Source organism: Hyperolius riggenbachi, chromosome 10, assembly GCF_040937935.1.
Source record: "Hyperolius riggenbachi isolate aHypRig1 chromosome 10, aHypRig1.pri, whole genome shotgun sequence".
Classification (NCBI taxonomy): Eukaryota; Metazoa; Chordata; class Amphibia; order Anura; family Hyperoliidae; genus Hyperolius; species Hyperolius riggenbachi.
This window is the reverse complement of record NC_090655.1, coordinates 239,248,057-239,264,953: the sequence shown is the minus strand read 5'-3', so window position 1 is coordinate 239,264,953 and position 16,897 is coordinate 239,248,057. Positions and strand designations below refer to the sequence as shown.

General features: G+C 51.9%; 6 protein-coding genes across 6 annotated transcripts; 2 read left to right on the top strand and 4 right to left on the bottom strand.

Annotated features, from left to right (window-relative positions):
* Positions 1 to 1,069: 1,069 nt before the first annotated feature.
* Positions 1,070 to 7,516, bottom strand: LOC137536977 (histone H3-like). Its single transcript, XM_068259141.1, has 2 exons — positions 7,426 to 7,516; positions 1,070 to 1,479 (listed from the first exon to the last, which is right to left on the bottom strand). The coding sequence occupies exons 1-2, from the start codon at positions 7,514 to 7,516 to the stop codon at positions 1,070 to 1,072; spliced, it is 501 nt and encodes a 166-aa protein (XP_068115242.1).
* A 510-nt stretch (positions 7,517 to 8,026) lies between these two features.
* Positions 8,027 to 8,588, bottom strand: LOC137536477 (histone H3). The gene has a single exon (XM_068258689.1). The coding sequence runs from the start codon at positions 8,519 to 8,521 to the stop codon at positions 8,111 to 8,113; it is 411 nt and encodes a 136-aa protein (XP_068114790.1). The 5' UTR covers positions 8,522 to 8,588; the 3' UTR covers positions 8,027 to 8,110.
* A 1,460-nt stretch (positions 8,589 to 10,048) lies between these two features.
* On the bottom strand, positions 10,049 to 10,455 carry LOC137536976 (histone H2B 1.1-like). The gene has a single exon (XM_068259140.1). It carries the CDS (start codon positions 10,453 to 10,455, stop codon positions 10,072 to 10,074), a length of 384 nt encoding a protein of 127 aa, XP_068115241.1. The 3' UTR covers positions 10,049 to 10,071.
* A 1,994-nt stretch (positions 10,456 to 12,449) lies between these two features.
* Positions 12,450 to 12,842, top strand: LOC137536974 (histone H2A type 2-B). The gene has a single exon (XM_068259138.1). The coding sequence runs from the start codon at positions 12,450 to 12,452 to the stop codon at positions 12,840 to 12,842; it is 393 nt and encodes a 130-aa protein (XP_068115239.1).
* Positions 12,843 to 14,265: 1,423 nt separating this feature from the next.
* LOC137536973 (histone H2A type 2-B) lies at positions 14,266 to 14,658 on the bottom strand. Its single transcript, XM_068259137.1, has one exon. The coding sequence runs from the start codon at positions 14,656 to 14,658 to the stop codon at positions 14,266 to 14,268; it is 393 nt and encodes a 130-aa protein (XP_068115238.1).
* Positions 14,659 to 15,073: 415 nt separating this feature from the next.
* Positions 15,074 to 15,475, top strand: LOC137536972 (histone H2B 1.1-like). The gene has a single exon (XM_068259136.1). It carries the CDS (start codon positions 15,074 to 15,076, stop codon positions 15,455 to 15,457), a length of 384 nt encoding a protein of 127 aa, XP_068115237.1. The 3' UTR covers positions 15,458 to 15,475.
* The last annotated feature ends 1,422 nt before the right edge of the window (positions 15,476 to 16,897 follow it).

The following is a 16,897-nucleotide window of genomic DNA, read 5'->3' as shown; positions in this document are numbered from 1 at the left end:
GGTGAGTCCGTGGCATATTTCATTTTTTTTTGTCGCAAGTTAGAAGAAATGGAAACTTTTTTTTTTTTGTCACAAAGTGTCATTTTCCGCTTACTTGTGACAAAAATGAATATCTTCTATGAACTCACTAGGCCTCTCAGGGCGGAGCCGTTTTTCTCTTGGGCGTTTGTGTGGGGTCCTTCTGTCCCCGCTTTTGCCGCGCAGCCCTATATACGAAAGGAAGTCAGCCATTAATGTACAAGCAGGGAAAGCTTGTCTTTCACACGATACCTCCAAATAGATTGCAGTTTGTTTTTTTTAACCCATAATGTGGACATTTGGATAAATCCCAGCAAACTAATGATTACGTGTCTCTCTGTTCTGGTATTCACTTTTTTTCCACCTGGAACCCACCAATCTTCTCACAGGACACAGACTGCTCTTTTGTACTAAAGCCCGGATTGTTGCACGGCGGGAAATTTGAAATAGCACCTGCTCGGGCTAAACCAATCACAGCTCCAGACGCTTTTCTATTAAGCCAATAAGAATGCCAAGAGTATTGAGTTGCACGCTAAAGAGGTTTCTGTGTAGAGGATAGTGTTTTTGATTGATGAGCATCAGTCATTTCAAAATTACACCCCACGTTACTAACAGTTAATGAGGCTTCGTGTTTTAAAAAGACATTTGCGGCATGGAAGTAATGTAGATTTAACAGCATATGTAACGACCTGGTTCCCCTGCGGAACATCACTCTTTTTTCCTGGCGGACCCAAAGCGCCAGAGCTGCAGCCACTTAGCCACTACCACGGGCGAGCCTGATCATAGGGGAGCCTTGCCCGAAGAGTAGCTACAATGTTACATTCTGGACGGAGCTGCAACTCGAACCTTGGTCATAGGCTCTAATCTCATGCAGCTGTTATGCTGCTAATGCGGCTATGAATGATATTTCTCGACGATACGTAGAATTAAGACTACCGATGTACAAACTACTACGGTATCTGCATCGTTACAGCCCTGTAATGAGAATGTGGGGGTGGCTCTGAAAAGAGCCTTTGTGTTCTGTGGGGGATACTAATAAAATAGGAGGCGCTTATGCCCTCTCACCGCGGATCCTGCGGGCCAGCTGGATGTCTTTGGGCATGATGGTGACCCTCTTGGCGTGGATGGCGCACAGGTTGGTGTCCTCGAAGAGCCCCACCAGATAAGCCTCGCTGGCCTCCTGCAGAGCCATGACGGCCGAGCTCTGGAAGCGCAGGTCGGTCTTGAAGTCCTGGGCGATCTCCCGCACCAGGCGCTGGAAGGGCAGCTTGCGGATCAGCAGCTCGGTGGATTTCTGGTAGCGGCGGATCTCTCGGAGAGCCACTGTACCGGGCCGGTAGCGGTGAGGCTTCTTCACTCCTCCGGTGGCCGGGGTGCTCTTCCGGGCGGCTTTGGTGGCCAGCTGCTTGCGGGGAGCTTTCCCTCCGGTGTAGTGATGGGTCGTTCGCGAACGAGCCGGCTCTAAGAGCCGGCTCTCAGTTTTAAAAGAGCCGATGCCTCAGCCCCCCCAAACAGCTCTGCTTTGCTATGTAATAAAGGGCGCTGAGGCATGCTGGGAGATGTAGTCCTGTAGTTGCAGCTTGTAGAGTGTATGGGGCGGAGCAGAGCAGCAGCAGGAGGGATTGCTCCAGTCAGCGAAGCAGTCTAGAGTTGTCATGGAGACGAGGGCGGGGCTTTTACTCCGATTCTGAGTGGTGTCCAGTGATATTTAATGAAGAGCCGATTGAGAGTAGTGTTGTCCGGATCATGAACGATTCGGATCTTTGATCCAAATCTATTTTGTGAGTCGAATCATCAAAATGAGTGATTTGGATTGCAAAAGGGGCGGGGCCAGGAGCGACATGCCCCCTCTCAGCGGGCAGCGGGGTCCTGGAAGCAGAGCAGAGATGGATCACTCTGTTGGAGGGGAGCCAGGGACAGGTAGATGAGAGAGAGGGGACATGGGTGCCACTGCCAGATATGTGTAGAGCACACATACTGGCTATAATGTGCTCAGGGCCGGGCCGAGGCATAGGCTGGAGAGGCTCGAGCCTCAGGGCGCAGTGTAGGAGGGGGCGCTCAATTCATTCAGTTGTCATTCCTAATTGTGTATGAAGCAGAAAGAAATAAGAAAAGGGGATACATAGCAGTGACTGCAAGCCAGATAACTAGATATTAAGGTGTTGGGGAGGTTGTGCTCTTAGTCTAATAGCAATCAGTGTGTGACGGCTGTGGTGGGAGGGATGGAGGGGCGCAAAATGAGTGATTCGGGTCGCAAAAGGGGCGGGGCCAGAAGCGACACGCCCCCTCTCAGCGGGCAGCGGGGTCCTGGAAGCAGAGCTGAGATGGATCGCTCTGTTGGATGGGAGGCAGCCTTGCAGGGAGACAGGTAGATGAGAGAGAGGGGACATGGGTGCCACTGCCAGATATGTGTAGAGCACATAACTGGCTATAACGTGCTGCTCATTACAGGCTGTCTGTTCCTAGTTGTGCACAGTGAACGCTTTTGGAAGCACATTGGAAACTTTTGGCTCAGCTCAGCACAGCTCTGTAACTTTGCAGGCACTGTGATTGCAGGGCAATATGATCCTCCTGCACTGGCTCTAAACAGCTGCACTACACTTCTGGGAATGCTTTCTTTCACTGTGGGACGTTTCCATTCAAAGTATACAGATGAGCATATAGGTGAAATATATGTAAAACATATGATTGCAGCATGTGGGTATTGTGTGCAAGCAAACATTTCTGCTCTCTGCTCGTCCCTCCTCCCTTCTCTGTCCACTCCCTGCCCTCTGTCCATCTTCTCCCCTTCTCTGTGTGTCCGCCCCCCTCCCCTTCTCCTGTCCACAGCAGGGAAACACCTGTCCTGCTAGTCATTTCACCCCGAATGCTGCGGTAGTAAAATGATCCGAGATTCGGATCAAAGATCCGGATCTTTTCAATGATCCGATTCGAATCATCCGGGTCATTGAAAAGATCCGAACTTCCCATCTCTAATCTCTAATGAGTAGAGGGGCCGGGAAGCGCCCTTTTATACAGCCCGCGCCTCTCTGTCATTGGCTGCCTCACACCATGCCCTCTACATGACACCGCGCAGAGCCCATAGTCTTTCATCCTCTGCGTGTCTGCTTCGAGAGCCAATCACCGGGCGGCTCCTCCTAATAACCCCGCCCGGAGCAGCCTAACTCTGACCGGGAAACGCACATTATTATTCACCATTCCCCGACTCACAGTGCGCCCTCTGCCGTGCTAATAGCCATTTATAATAGAGATGGGAAGTTCGGATCTTTTCAATGATCCGGATGATTCGAATCGGATCATTGAAGAGATCCGGATCTTTGATCCGAATCTCGGATCATTTTACTACCGGAAGCATTCGGGGGTGAAATGAACAGCAGGACAGGTCTGTGGACAGGAGAAGGGGAGGGAGTGGACACACAGAGAAGGGGAGAAGATGGACAGAGGGCCTGGCGGACGTCCGATGACGTCAGCACGTCCGCGTGGGACGCAGAAGTGCCGGCATTTGGAGCGCAGAAGAGCCCGACCTGGCAGCCGGCCTGGCCAGGTCGGGTCGGCCACCGGGAGCCTGCGGAGCGGCGGCGAGGGCACCTCCTGCCTGCCACGGGCTGGAGGAAGCCCCAGGTAAGTGGATTTTGATTTTTATTTTTTTACAGCCCTCCCCGAACCTTCCCTTTAAGCATGTGGGTATTACGTGCAAACATTTCTGCTCTCTGCTCGTCCCTCCTCCCATCTCTGTCCACTCCCTGCCCTCTGTCCATCTTCTCCCCTTCTCTGTGTGTCCACTCCCTCCCCTTCTCCTGTCCACAGACCTGTCCTCCGGGCTGTACTGCGCAGGCACAGTAGTTCTGCGCCTGCGCAGTACAGCCTGGCGGACGTCCGATGACGTCAGCGATCCGCGTGGGACGCAGAAGTGCCGGCATTTGGAGCGCAGAAGAGCCCGACCTGGCAGCCGGCCTGGCCAGGTCGGGTCGGCCACCGGGAGCCTGCGGAGCGGCGGCGAGGGCACCTCCTGCCTGCCACGGGCTGGAGGAAGCCCCAGGTAAGTGGATTTTTATTTTTATTTTTTTACAGCCCTCCCCGAACCTTCCCTTTAAGTCATATGCTTTACATATATTTCACCTATATGTTCATCTGTACACTTTGAAAGAAAAGGTCGCACAGTGAAAGAAAGCATTCCCAGAAGTGAAGTGCAGCTGTTTAGTGCCGAGTGCAGGAGGATTATATTGCCTTTCAATCACACTGTCTGCAAAGTTACTGAGCTGTGCTGAGCCAAAAGCTTCCCATGTGTTCACTGTGCAGCACTACGGAACAGACAGCCTGTAATGAGCAGCACATTGCAGCCAGTATGTGTGCTCTACACATATCTGGCAGTGGCACCCATGTCCCCTCTCTCTCATCTACCTGTCTCCCTGCAAGGCTGCCTCCCATCCAACAGAGCGATCCATCTCAGCTCTGCTTCCAGGACCCCGCTGCCTGCTGAGAGGGGGCGTGTCGCTCCTGGCCCCGCCCCTTTTGCGATCCGAATCACTCATTTTGATGATTCGGATGATCGACTCATAAAATAGATTAAAAGATCCGAATCGTTCATGATCCGGACAACACTAATTTATAAGCGCCGTGGCTTCTGATTGGCCGGGGTGACCGCCGGTATCTTTTATCTGATTGGCTAAGGCCCCGTTCACACTTGCGGTTTTGTCAAAACCGCACCGGATGTCCGGACCGCACTGGAGCCGGACCGGACCTGATCCGTACGGTTCCTATCCGGATCCGGTCCGGATCCGGTCCGTTTGCATCCGGTTTCCGTGCGGTGTGAACACGGTTGCGGTCCGGATCCGGTTTCTTAAGGAGATACCATCCTGTAAATACCTGGGGTCTGGGAGGTCAGCAGAAGGGTCTGGGGTCATTGTTGGAGACAGGTGGACGTGTGGAGACCATCCGTGGATACAGAGACTGCAGTTGGGACCATGGATCCAGGCATTTTTTACTCGTAAACCTGGGAATTCTCTCCTTCCTGTTGTTCGCCTCCTCGTTATCAGACATCAGACATGTTGCTGCCAAAACGAGCTCCAGCATGAAATCGCTGCTGCCCCACTCTTTGAACGCTGGGCCCATGTGGTCCCCATTCAAAATGCATAGGAAGTGGGGTAGAACGTCCGGTTTTTGTAGCCAGTGTGTTGTGCGCTCTCCGGCTCTCATTGCTTTGTATTGGCCGGATGGTGCAGTCCGGCTCCGCTCCGGATACGGCTGCCGGAGGAGCCGGACCAAAAAATAGCGCATGTTGGAACGGACGCCGGAGTCCGGATCCGGTCCGGATCCGGTCCGGCTCCGGTCCGGCAGAACGGACGCATGTGAACGGACGCATAGGCTTTCATTGCTATTGCCGTGCGTCCGTTCCGTCCGTTCTGCAAGCGGTCCGGCTCCGGCACGGCGATTCCGGACGGCCACCGCTAATGTGAACCGGGCCTAACAGAGAGCATGTGTTGTTATTATTCAAATATCCCGCCGCAATATTTCTTCGTTACATGAGCCCGCTATTCTACAACGCTGCCTGGTTTTGTCCTTAAGATTAAGATTCTATTTAGGTAAAGGTGGAAAGGAATGGAGGGAGATGACTCAGATGAGTCACGTTTCTCTGCGGAAGATCCACATTCCGTATCGTGACGGCGGATCGGCCAGGCTGGTGGCCACTTATGGTCAGGGAGACGGTTTAGGAGAGCCGAGACCCCCCCCCCCCCCCCACACACACACACACCTGCGGGGGGCAGTAGTAAGAGTCTCCTCGCTCCCACACACGGGCATTATATTAGGTTCTTGTAAATAATACAAGTCTTAAGAAGAATTTTGATTAGGGGAAAAATGCTCTGAAAGCGGCCATCTCTAAATGTTGCTGGCAGAGCTTTAGTGATACATTTACAACTTTTATTAGATTTGCATTGCTTAGGATTGTTATGCATTACGTAGTTAGAGACTTGGGCTGCTTCTAAAACAACTCCACCAGCTGCACAGACCCCTTAGGATGGATTCTATAGACATGCACGAGTTCTGTCGCTGGCCCGTGTGGCCGCAGCGCACCAGTAACCTCTGCTACCGGTTTTCTCTGAATGAAGTGCGGCAGAACCCGATCACAGCAACCGGGATAATCTAGATCTATGGCTGGAGACGTACAGGAGAGCTGTGTATATTGTATATTCGGCGAGACTCTGCGACCTCTCACAAGTACGCACGGCTCTCGAAGATTCTGATAAGTGTTCCGGTGTAGTGCCGAGTTGTCCTACTTTGTCTAAATGTACTACCTGGACTAATCTGGTAGCATCAATCGATTAGTCAATAGTGTTGTCCGGATCATGAACGATTCGGATCTTTGATCCGAATCTATTTAATGAGTCGATCATCCGAATCATCAAAATGAACGATTCGGATCGCAAAAGGGGCGGGGCCAGGTGCGACACGCCCCCTCGCAGCGGGCAGCGGGGTCCTGGAAGCAGAGCTGAGATGGATCGCTCTGTTGGATGGGAGGCAGCCTTGCAGGGACAGCAGGTAGATAAGAGAGAGGGGACATGGGTGCCACTGCCAGATATGTGTAGAGCACACATACTGGCTGAAACGTGCTTCTCATTATAGGCTGGCTGTTCCGTAGTTGTGCACAGTGATCACATTGGAAACTTTTGGCTCAGCACAGCTCAGTAACTTTGCAGGCACTGTGATTGCAGCGCAATATGATCCTCCTGCACTCGGCACTAAACAGCTGCACTTATCTTCTGGGAATGCTTTCCTTCACTGTGTGACGTTTGCATGGAAAGTATACAGATGAGCATATAGGTGAAATAAATACATGTAAAGCATATGATTGCAGCATGTGGGTATTGTGTGCACAAACATTTCTGCTCTCTGCTCGTCCCTCCTCCCTTCTCTGTCCACTCCCTGCCCTCTGTCCATCTTCTCCCCTTCTCTCTGTGTGTCCACCCCCCTCCCCTTCTCCTGTCCACAGCAGGGAAAGACCTGTCCTGCTAGTCATCTCACCCCGAATGCTTCGGTAGTAAAATGATCCGAGATTCGGATCAAAGATCCGGATCTTTTCAATGATCCGATTCGAATCATCCGGATCATTGAAAAGATCCGAACTTCCCATCTCTATTAGTCAAGGTGTCTAAATATGCAATTTTATCGGTATGTGCTACCGGTCTGCCTAACTTACTCACCCTTCTCCCCTCGTAACCCTAACTCTACCCCCTCTCCTATCCTAACACTATCCCATCTGTTCTCCTAACGCTAACCTCCCTTTTCTACTCCTAACACTAACCTACAACCTCTCCTAACCTGCTCCTATGGGATGCTTAGTAGTAGTTAGTATCGACAAGCCGGCGGAAGGATATCAGGCAAACTGAGCTCAAGTGCTGGTGCACATGCCCAGATCGGATTTCAGCACGTCTCGATAGGAAGCATAAATCGGCATTACACCGGAACGTACTACGAATACTGCAGGGAATCTTTCATTCATCGTCACGTTAGATCCCCTGATCCGATTCAAATATAGATTAATTATAAATCAGAACCACGCAGCGAAAGGAGAGTGATAATCTCGGTGGGATGAGAATCACACTCCCTGCCCTGATGAGCATCAATCATTTCAAAAATTGCACCCCACATTACTAACAGTTAATGAGGCTTCGTGTTTTAAAAAGACATTTGCGTCATGGAAGTAATGTAGATTTACCAGCATAAGTAACGACCTGGTTCCCCTGCGGAACATCACTCTTTTTTCCTGGCGGACCCAAAGCGCCAGAGCTGCAGCCACTTAGCCACTACCACGGGCGAGCCTGATCATAGGGGAGCCTTGCCCGAAGAGTAGCTACAATGTTACATTCTGGACGGAGCTGCAACTCGAACCTTGGTCATAGGCTCCAATCTCATGCAGCTGTTATGCTGCTAATGCGGCAATGAATGATATTTCTCGACGATACGTGGAATTAAGACTACCGATGTACAAACTACTACGGTATCTGCATCGTTACAGCCCTGTAATGAGAATGTGGGGGTGGCTCTGAAAAGAGCCTTAGTGTTCTGTGGGGGATACTAATAAAATAGCAGGCGCTTATGCCCTCTCACCGCGGATCCTGCGGGCCAGCTGGATGTCTTTGGGCATGATGGTGACCCTCTTGGCGTGGATGGCGCACAGGTTGGTGTCCTCGAAGAGCCCCACCAGATAAGCCTCGCTGGCCTCCTGCAGAGCCATGACGGCCGAGCTCTGGAAGCGCAGGTCGGTCTTGAAGTCCTGGGCGATCTCCCGCACCAGACGCTGGAAGGGCAGCTTGCGGATCAGCAGCTCGGTGGATTTCTGGTAGCGGCGGATCTCTCGGAGAGCCACTGTACCGGGCCGGTAGCGGTGAGGCTTCTTCACTCCTCCGGTGGCCGGGGCGCTCTTCCGGGCGGCTTTGGTGGCCAGCTGCTTGCGGGGAGCTTTCCCTCCGGTGGACTTGCGGGCGGTCTGCTTGGTTCTGGCCATCGCTCAGGCAGTAATCTCTTTTCACTTGCGGAATTAGAATGAGTAGAGCGGCTGGGAAAGCGCCCATTTCTACAGCCCGCGCCTCTTTGTCATTGGCTGCCTCACACCACGCCCTCTACGTGACACCACGCAGAGCCAATAGTCTTTTCTCTCCCTATTCTGCGTCTGTTTCGAGAGCCAATCACCGGGAGGCTCCTCCTAATAACCCCGCCCGGAGCAGCCTAACTCTGACCGGGAAACGCACATTATTATTCACCATTCCCCGACTCACAGTGCGCCCTCTGCCGTGCTAATAGCCATTTATAAGCGCCGTGGCTTCTGATTGGCCGAGGTGACCGGTATCTTTTATCTGATTGGCTAACAGAGAGCATGTGTTGTTATTATTCAAATGTCCCGCCGCAATATTAATTCTTCGTTACATGAGCCCGCCATTCTACAACGCTACCTGGTTTTGTCCAAGATTCTATTTAGGTAAAGGTGGAAAGGAATGGAGGGAGATGACTCAGATGAGTCACGTTTCTCTGCGGAAGATCCACATTCCGTATCGTGACGGCGGATCGGCCAGGCTGGTGGCCACTTATGGTCAGGGAGACGGTTTAGGAGAGCCGAGACCCCCCCCACACACACACACACACACCTGCGGGGGGCAGTAGTAAGAGTCTCCTCGCTCCCACACACGGGCATTATATTAGGTTCTTGTAAATAATACAAGTCTTAAGAAGAATTTTGATTAGGGGAAAAATGCTCTGAAAGCGGCCATCTCTAAATGTTGCTGGCAGAGCTTTAGTGATACATTTACAACTTTTATTAGATTTGCATTGCTTAGGATTGTTATGCATTACGTAGTTAGAGACTTGGGCTGCTTCTAAAACAACTCCACCAGCTGCACAGACCCCTTTAGGATGGATTCTATAGAGACATGCACGAGTTCTGTCGCTGGCCCGTGTGGCCGCAGCGCACCAGTAACCTCTGCTACCGGTTTCTCTGAATGAAGTGCGGCAGAACCTGATCACAGCAACCGGGATAATCTAGATCTATGGCTGGAGACGTACAGGAGAGCTGTGTATATTCGGCGAGACTCTGCGACCTCTCACAAGTACGCACGGCTCTCGAAGATTCTGATAAGTGTTCCGGAACGTACTACGAATACTGCAGGGAATCTTTCATTCATCGTCACGTTAGATCCCCTGATCCGATTCAAATATATATTAATTATAAATCAGAACCACGCAGCGAAACGAGTGATAATCTCGGTGGGATGAGAATCACACTCCCTGCCCTCAGCACTCCTCAACCTGTACTGTCCCCCTACACAGCGCATAAGTGAACGGACAGAACAGCTCCGTAAATGAATGGGTGGCTTAGCACGGTAACCTTAGCGTGGGGATCCCCCCTCCTTGTTCAGCTTGAGGAGAGCAGTAATACTCGGGACATGACAAATTAGATCACTAAAAAAAGCAAACAACACATATGTACATAGCCCTGCAGTGAATGAGTGGGTGGCTCTGAAAAGAGCCTTTGGGTTTCCTGTGTAGTCGGGTGAGAGGCGATTACTTGGCGCTGGTGTACTTGGTGACGGCCTTGGTGCCCTCGGACACGGCGTGCTTGGCCAGCTCTCCCGGCAGCAGCAGGCGGACGGCGGTCTGGATCTCCCGGGAGGTGATGGTGGAGCGCTTGTTGTAATGAGCCAGGCGGGAAGCTTCCCCGGCGATGCGCTCGAAGATGTCATTGACGAAGGAGTTCATGATGCTCATGGCCTTGGAGGAGATGCCGGTGTCGGGGTGCACCTGCTTCAGCACCTTGTACACATAGATGGCGTAGCTCTCCTTCCTGGTCTTCCTGCGCTTCTTGCCGTCCTTCTTCTGAGTCTTGCTCACCGCTTTCTTAGAGCCCTTCTTGGGCGCCGGGGCGGACTTGGTTGGTTCAGGTGCCATGCTGATTCTCAGTAGTGTTGTCCGGATCATGAACGATTCGGATCTTTGATCCGAATCTATTTTATGAGTCGATCATCCGAATCATCAAAATGAGTGATTCGGATTGCAAAAGGGGCGGGGCCAGGAGCGACACGCCCCCTCTCAGCGGGCAGCGGGGTCCTGGAAGCAGGGATCGCTCTGTTGGATGGGAGCCAGCCTTGCAGGGAGACAGGTAGATGAGAGAGAGGGGGCATGGGTGCCACTGCCAGATATGTGTAGAGCACACATACTGGCTGCAATGTGCTGCTCATTATAGGCTGGCTGTTCCGTAGTGCTGCACAGTGAACACATGGGAAACGTTTGGCTCAGCACAGCTCAGTAACTTTGCAGACAGTGTGATTGAAAGGCAATATAATTCTCCTGCACTCGGCACTAAACAGCTGCAGTTATCTTCTGGGAATGCTTTCTTTCACTGTGCGACCTTTTCTTTCAAAGTATACAGATAAACATATAGGTGAAATATATGTAAAGCATATGACTTCAGCATGTGGGTATTACGTGCAAACATTTCTGCTCCCTGCTCGTCCCTCCTCCCTTCTCTGTCCACTCCCTGCTCTCTGTCCATCTTCTCCCCTTCTCTGTGTGTCCACTCACTCCCCATCTCCTGTCCACTAGTGTTGTCCGGATCATGAACGATTCGGATCTTTGATCCGAATCTATTTTATGAGTCGATCATCCGAATCATCAAAATGAACGATTCGGATCGTAAAAGGGGCGGGGCCAGGAGCGACACGCCCCCTCTCAGCGGGCAGCGGGGTCATGGAAGCAGGGATCGCTCTGTTGGATGGGAGGCAGCCTTGCAGGGAGACAGGTAGATGGGAGAGAGGGGACATGGGTGCCACTGCCAGATATGTGTAGAGCACACATACTGGCTATAACGTGCTGCCCATTATAGGCTGGCTGTTCCGTAGTGCTGCACAGTGATCACATTGGAAGCTTTTGGCTCAGCACAGCTCAGTAACTTTGCAGACAGTGTGATTGAAAGGCAATATAATCCTCCTGCACTCGGCACTAAACAGCTGCACTTATCTTCTGGGAATGCTTTCTTTCACTGTGCGACCTTTTCTTTCAAAGTGTACAGATGAACATATAGGTGAAATATATGTAAAGCATATGACTTCAGCATGTGGGTATTACGTGCAAACATTTCTGCTCTCTGCTCGTCCCTCCTCCCTTCTCTGTCCACTCCCTGCCCTCTGTCCATCTTCTCCCCTTCTCTGTGTGTCCACTCCCTCCCCTTCTCCTGTCCACAGACCTGTCCTGCTGTTCATTTCACCCCCCGAATGCTTCCGGTAGTAAAATGATCCGAGATTCGGATCAAAGATCCGGATCTCTTCAATGATCCGATTCGAATCATCCGGATCATTGAAAAGATCCGAACTTCCCATCTCTACTGTCCACAGACCTGTCCTGCTGTTCATTTCACCCCCCCGAATGCTTCCGGTAGTAAAATGATCCGAGATTCGGATCAAAGATCCGGATCTCTTCAATGATCCGATTCGAATCATCCGGATCATTGAAAAGATCCGAACTTCCCATCTCTAATTCTCAGTAACTCTGCAGAGTGCGGAGACACAATGAGAAGCAGCGCCGGCTCCCCTCCTTATATAGGCCGCCTATGCTAATCAGGCGCCAGGAGAGCCGGCTCACACTATTGGATAGCGTCACTAGCACCGCCCGATTGCCACCCCTTATAGCTGATTGGTTGCATGACAGAAACTTGCATAGTTGAAACGGGCAACAAAGAAATGCAAACGCAATTGACTGCTAAAGTACAGAGCCCCGCCCCTGCATGTTCTGATTAGTGAATTGTCAGACTCTCTTGCTATTAGCTGAGTTGAACAGCAGCCAATCATGTGGCAGCGCGCGGCGGGCAGCAGAGTATATAGGGCAGGAGGAGGGGCGTGTTTTTGTTATTCTCGTGTTGAAGAGTTTTCTGTATCCCTGAAGACATCATGTCCGGAAGAGGCAAACAAGGCGGCAAGGCTCGTGCCAAGGCCAAGACTCGCTCCTCCCGGGCCGGGCTGCAGTTCCCAGTTGGCCGTGTACACCGTCTGCTGAGGAAGGGCAACTATGCGGAGCGGGTGGGGGCCGGAGCTCCGGTCTATCTGGCCGCAGTGCTGGAGTATCTGACCGCTGAGATCCTGGAGCTGGCTGGCAACGCCGCCCGGGACAACAAGAAGACCCGCATCATCCCCCGCCACCTGCAGCTGGCCGTGCGCAACGACGAGGAGCTCAACAAGCTGCTGGGTGGGGTGACCATCGCCCAGGGGGGCGTCCTGCCCAACATCCAGGCCGTGCTGCTGCCCAAGAAGACCGAGAGCCACAAGGCCGCCAAGAGCAAGTAATTCCATGCAGCTAAAGCTATTCCACCGAACCCAAAGGCTCTTTTCAGAGCCACCCACACTGTCTGCTAAAGAGCCTGATGCGCATTACTGTGCTTCCTCTGCTTACAGAGACGTTTCACTTGATTACAATAACCAATTAGAAGTACTCCACGAATTGGCGAAAAACAATGTAACTTACATGGTAATGTTTCGTAGACAAATCACGCTCTGTAACAGCCAAATTCGTTATAAGCGGATCAGAGGGATACTCCTCTATGTAAATGCGGCTATACAGTAATTCCCTCCCAATCCACACGCGTATAAGCGGAGCAGCCTGCAGAAAGCACGTGTATAGGAAACATGCGGTGCCGGCAACGTTCCTCTGCCGGTTGGGTCTTATCGGGCTTGTTTTTAATAGTGAAAAACCGGTGGTTCTGTGGAGGAGGCCCACACCTGGATGAGGGGAAGAAGCAATTCAATACCGTACAAGCAAAAACAGTATCATTTGTTGCAGGTTTTTTTCCTGTATCTCCAGGGCGACGCACCACTGCCACCATGAGGGGATTAAGAGAACACTCCGGTGCCTTTGTGTTCGTTCCCTCCAAATTCAACAATGCTGTACCTACCGCTTTTGGCCGGGCCGGCTATTCCTCATCTAATTCCAGACTCTGTAAAAAATGTGCCCACAGTACAGGGGGTTAGCCAGGTAGGTAGGTGCCTCCAGTAGAGTAGACATAATGGATAGGTTAGGTAGGTGGCAACCACCTAATCTAGGCACTGCCTCCAGTATAGGTCAGATCTATTTCTCCCTCCGGGATCCCGCTTCTCCGGTACAGCATCACCTAATACTGCAACACAGAGCTGCACGTCCATTCCGGGGAAATTCGGCGGCAAATTTGAAGGTGCTCTGCCTCCACCAATCACAGCCACAGAAGCTTCTCCCATCTGCCAATAGCACTGCCAGAATATCAGTCTCCAGGTAGTGCATTAGACATTCAGTGCATAGAGCAATATGCTAGATGGTTTGTACTACACCGTTTTTGCACTATTAAAAACAAGCCCGATAAGACCCAACCGGCAGAGGAACGTTGCCGGCACCGCATGTTTCCTATACACGTGCTTTCTGCAGGCTGCTCCGCTTATACGCGTGTGGATTGGGGGGAAATTACTGTATAGCCGCATTTACAGTCAGGAGAATCCCTCTGATCCGCTTATAACGAATTTGGCTGTTACAGAGCGTGATTTCTGTCTACGAAACATTACCATGTAAGTTACATTGTTTTTCGCCAATTCGTGGAGTACTTCTAATTGGTTATTGTTATCAAGTGAAACGTCTCTATAAGCAGAGGAAGCACAGTAATGCGCATCAGGCTCTTTAGCAGACAGTGTGGGTGGCTCTGAAAAGAGCCTTTGGGTTCGGTGGAATAGCTTTAGCTGCAGGGAATTACTTGCTCTTGGCGGCCTTGTGGCTCTCGGTCTTCTTGGGCAGCAGCACGGCCTGGATGTTGGGCAGGACGCCCCCCTGGGCGATGGTGACCCCACCCAGCAGCTTGTTGAGCTCCTCGTCGTTGCGCACGGCCAGCTGCAGGTGGCGGGGGATGATGCGGGTCTTCTTGTTGTCCCGGGCGGCGTTACCAGCCAGCTCCAGGATCTCAGCGGTCAGATACTCCAGCACTGCGGCCAGATAGACCGGAGCTCCGGCCCCCACCCGCTCCGCATAGTTGCCCTTCCTCAGCAGACGGTGAACACGGCCGACTGGGAACTGCAGCCCGGCCCGGGAGGAGCGAGTCTTGGCCTTGGCACGAGCCTTGCCGCCTTGTTTGCCTCTTCCGGACATGATGACTTCAGAGATACAGAAAACTCTCCAACACGAGAATAACAAAAACACGCCCGTCCTCCTGTCCTATATACTCTGCTGCCCGCCGCGCGCTGCCACATGATTGGCTGCTGTTCAACTCAGCTAATAGCAAGAGAGTCTGACAATCCACTAATCAGCACATGCAAGGGCGGGGCTCTGTACTTTAGCAGCCAATTGCGTTTGGATTTCTTTGTTGCCCTTTTCAACTATGCAAGTTTCTGTCATGCAACCAATCAGCTATAAGGGGTGGCAATCAGGCGGTGTTAGTGACGCTATCCAATAGTGTGAGCCGGCTCTCCTGCAGCCTGATTAGCATAAGCGGCCTATATAAAGAGGGGAGCCGGCGCTGCTTCTCATTGTGTCTCCGCACTCTGCAGAGCTACTGAGAATCAGCATGGCTCCTGAACCAACCAAGTCCGCCCCGGCGCCCAAGAAGGGCTCTAAGAAAGCGGTGAGCAAGACTCAGAAAAAGGACGGCAAGAAGCGCAGGAAGACCAGGAAGGAGAGCTACGCCATCTACGTGTACAAGGTGCTGAAGCAGGTGCACCCCGACACCGGCATCTCCTCCAAAGCCATGAGCATCATGAACTCCTTCGTCAATGACATCTTCGAGCGCATCGCCGGGGAGGCTTCCCGCCTGGCTCATTACAACAAGCGCTCCACCATCACCTCCCGGGAGATCCAGACTGCTGTCCGTCTGCTGCTGCCGGGAGAGCTGGCCAAGCACGCCGTGTCCGAGGGCACCAAGGCCGTCACCAAGTACACCAGCGCCAAGTAATCGCCTCTCACCCGACTACACAGGAAACCCAAAGGCTCTTTTCAGAGCCACCCACTCATTCACTGCAGGGCTATGTACATATGTGGTGTTTGCTTTTTTTAGTGATCTAAGCGTGTCATGTCCCGAGTATTACTGCTCTCCTCAAGCTGAACAAGGAGGGGGGATCCCCACGCTAAGGTTACCGTGCTAAGCCACCCATTCATTCACGGAGCTGTTCTGTAGAGATGGGAAGTTCGGATCTTTTCAATGATCCGGATGATTCGAATCGGATCATTGAAGAGATCCGGATCTTTGATCCGAATCTCGGATCATTTTACTACCGGAAGCATTCGGGGGTGAAATGAACAGCAGGACAGGTCTGTGGACAGGAGAAGGGGAGAAGATGGACACACAGAGAAGGGGAGAAGATGGACAGAGGGCAGGGAGTGGACAGGGAAGGGAGGAGGGACGAGCAGAGAGCAGAAATGTTTGCACACAATACCCACATGCTGCAATCATATGCTTTACATATATTTCACCTATATGCTCATCTGTACACTTTGAAAGAAAAGGTCGCACAGTGAAAGAAAGCATTCCCAGAAGATAAGTGCAGCTGTTTAGTGCCGAGTGCAGGAGGATTATATTGCCTTTCAATCACACTGTCTGCAAAGTTACTGAGCTGTGCTGAGCCAAAAGCTTCCCATGTGGTCACTGTGCAGCACTACAGAACAGACAGCCTGTAATGGACAGCACGTTATAGCCAGTATGTGTGCTCTACACATATCTGGCAGTGGCACCCATGTCCCCTCTCTCTCATCTACCTGTCTCCCTGCAAGGCTGCCTCCCCTCCAACAGAGCGATCCATCTCTACTCTGCTTCCAAGACCCCGCTGCCCGCTGGAGGGGGCGTGTCGCTCCTGGCCCCGCCCCTTTTGCGATCCGAATCGTTCATTTTGATGATTCGGATGATCGACTCATAAAATAGATTCGGATCAAAGATCCGAATCGTTCATGATCCGGACAACACTACTGTTCTGTCCGTTCACTTATGCGCTGTGTAGGGGGACAGTACAGGTTGAGGAGTGCTGAGGGCAGGGAGTGTGATTCTCATCCCACCGAGATTATCACTCTCCTTTCGCTGCGTGGTTCTGACTTATAAATTAATCTATATTTCTGAATCGGATCAGGGGATCTAACGTGACGATGAATGAAAGATTCCCTGCAGTATTCGTAGTACGTTCCGGAACACTTATCAGAATCTTCGAGAGCCGTGCGTACTTGTGAGAGGTCGCAGAGTCTCGCCGAATATACACAGCTCTCCTGTACGTCTCCAGCCATAGATCTAGATTATCCCGGTTGCTGTGATCGGGTTCTGCCGCACTTCATTCAGAGAAACCGGTAGCAGAGGTTACTGGTGCGCTGCGGCCACACGGGCCAGCGACAGAACTCGTGCATGTCTCTA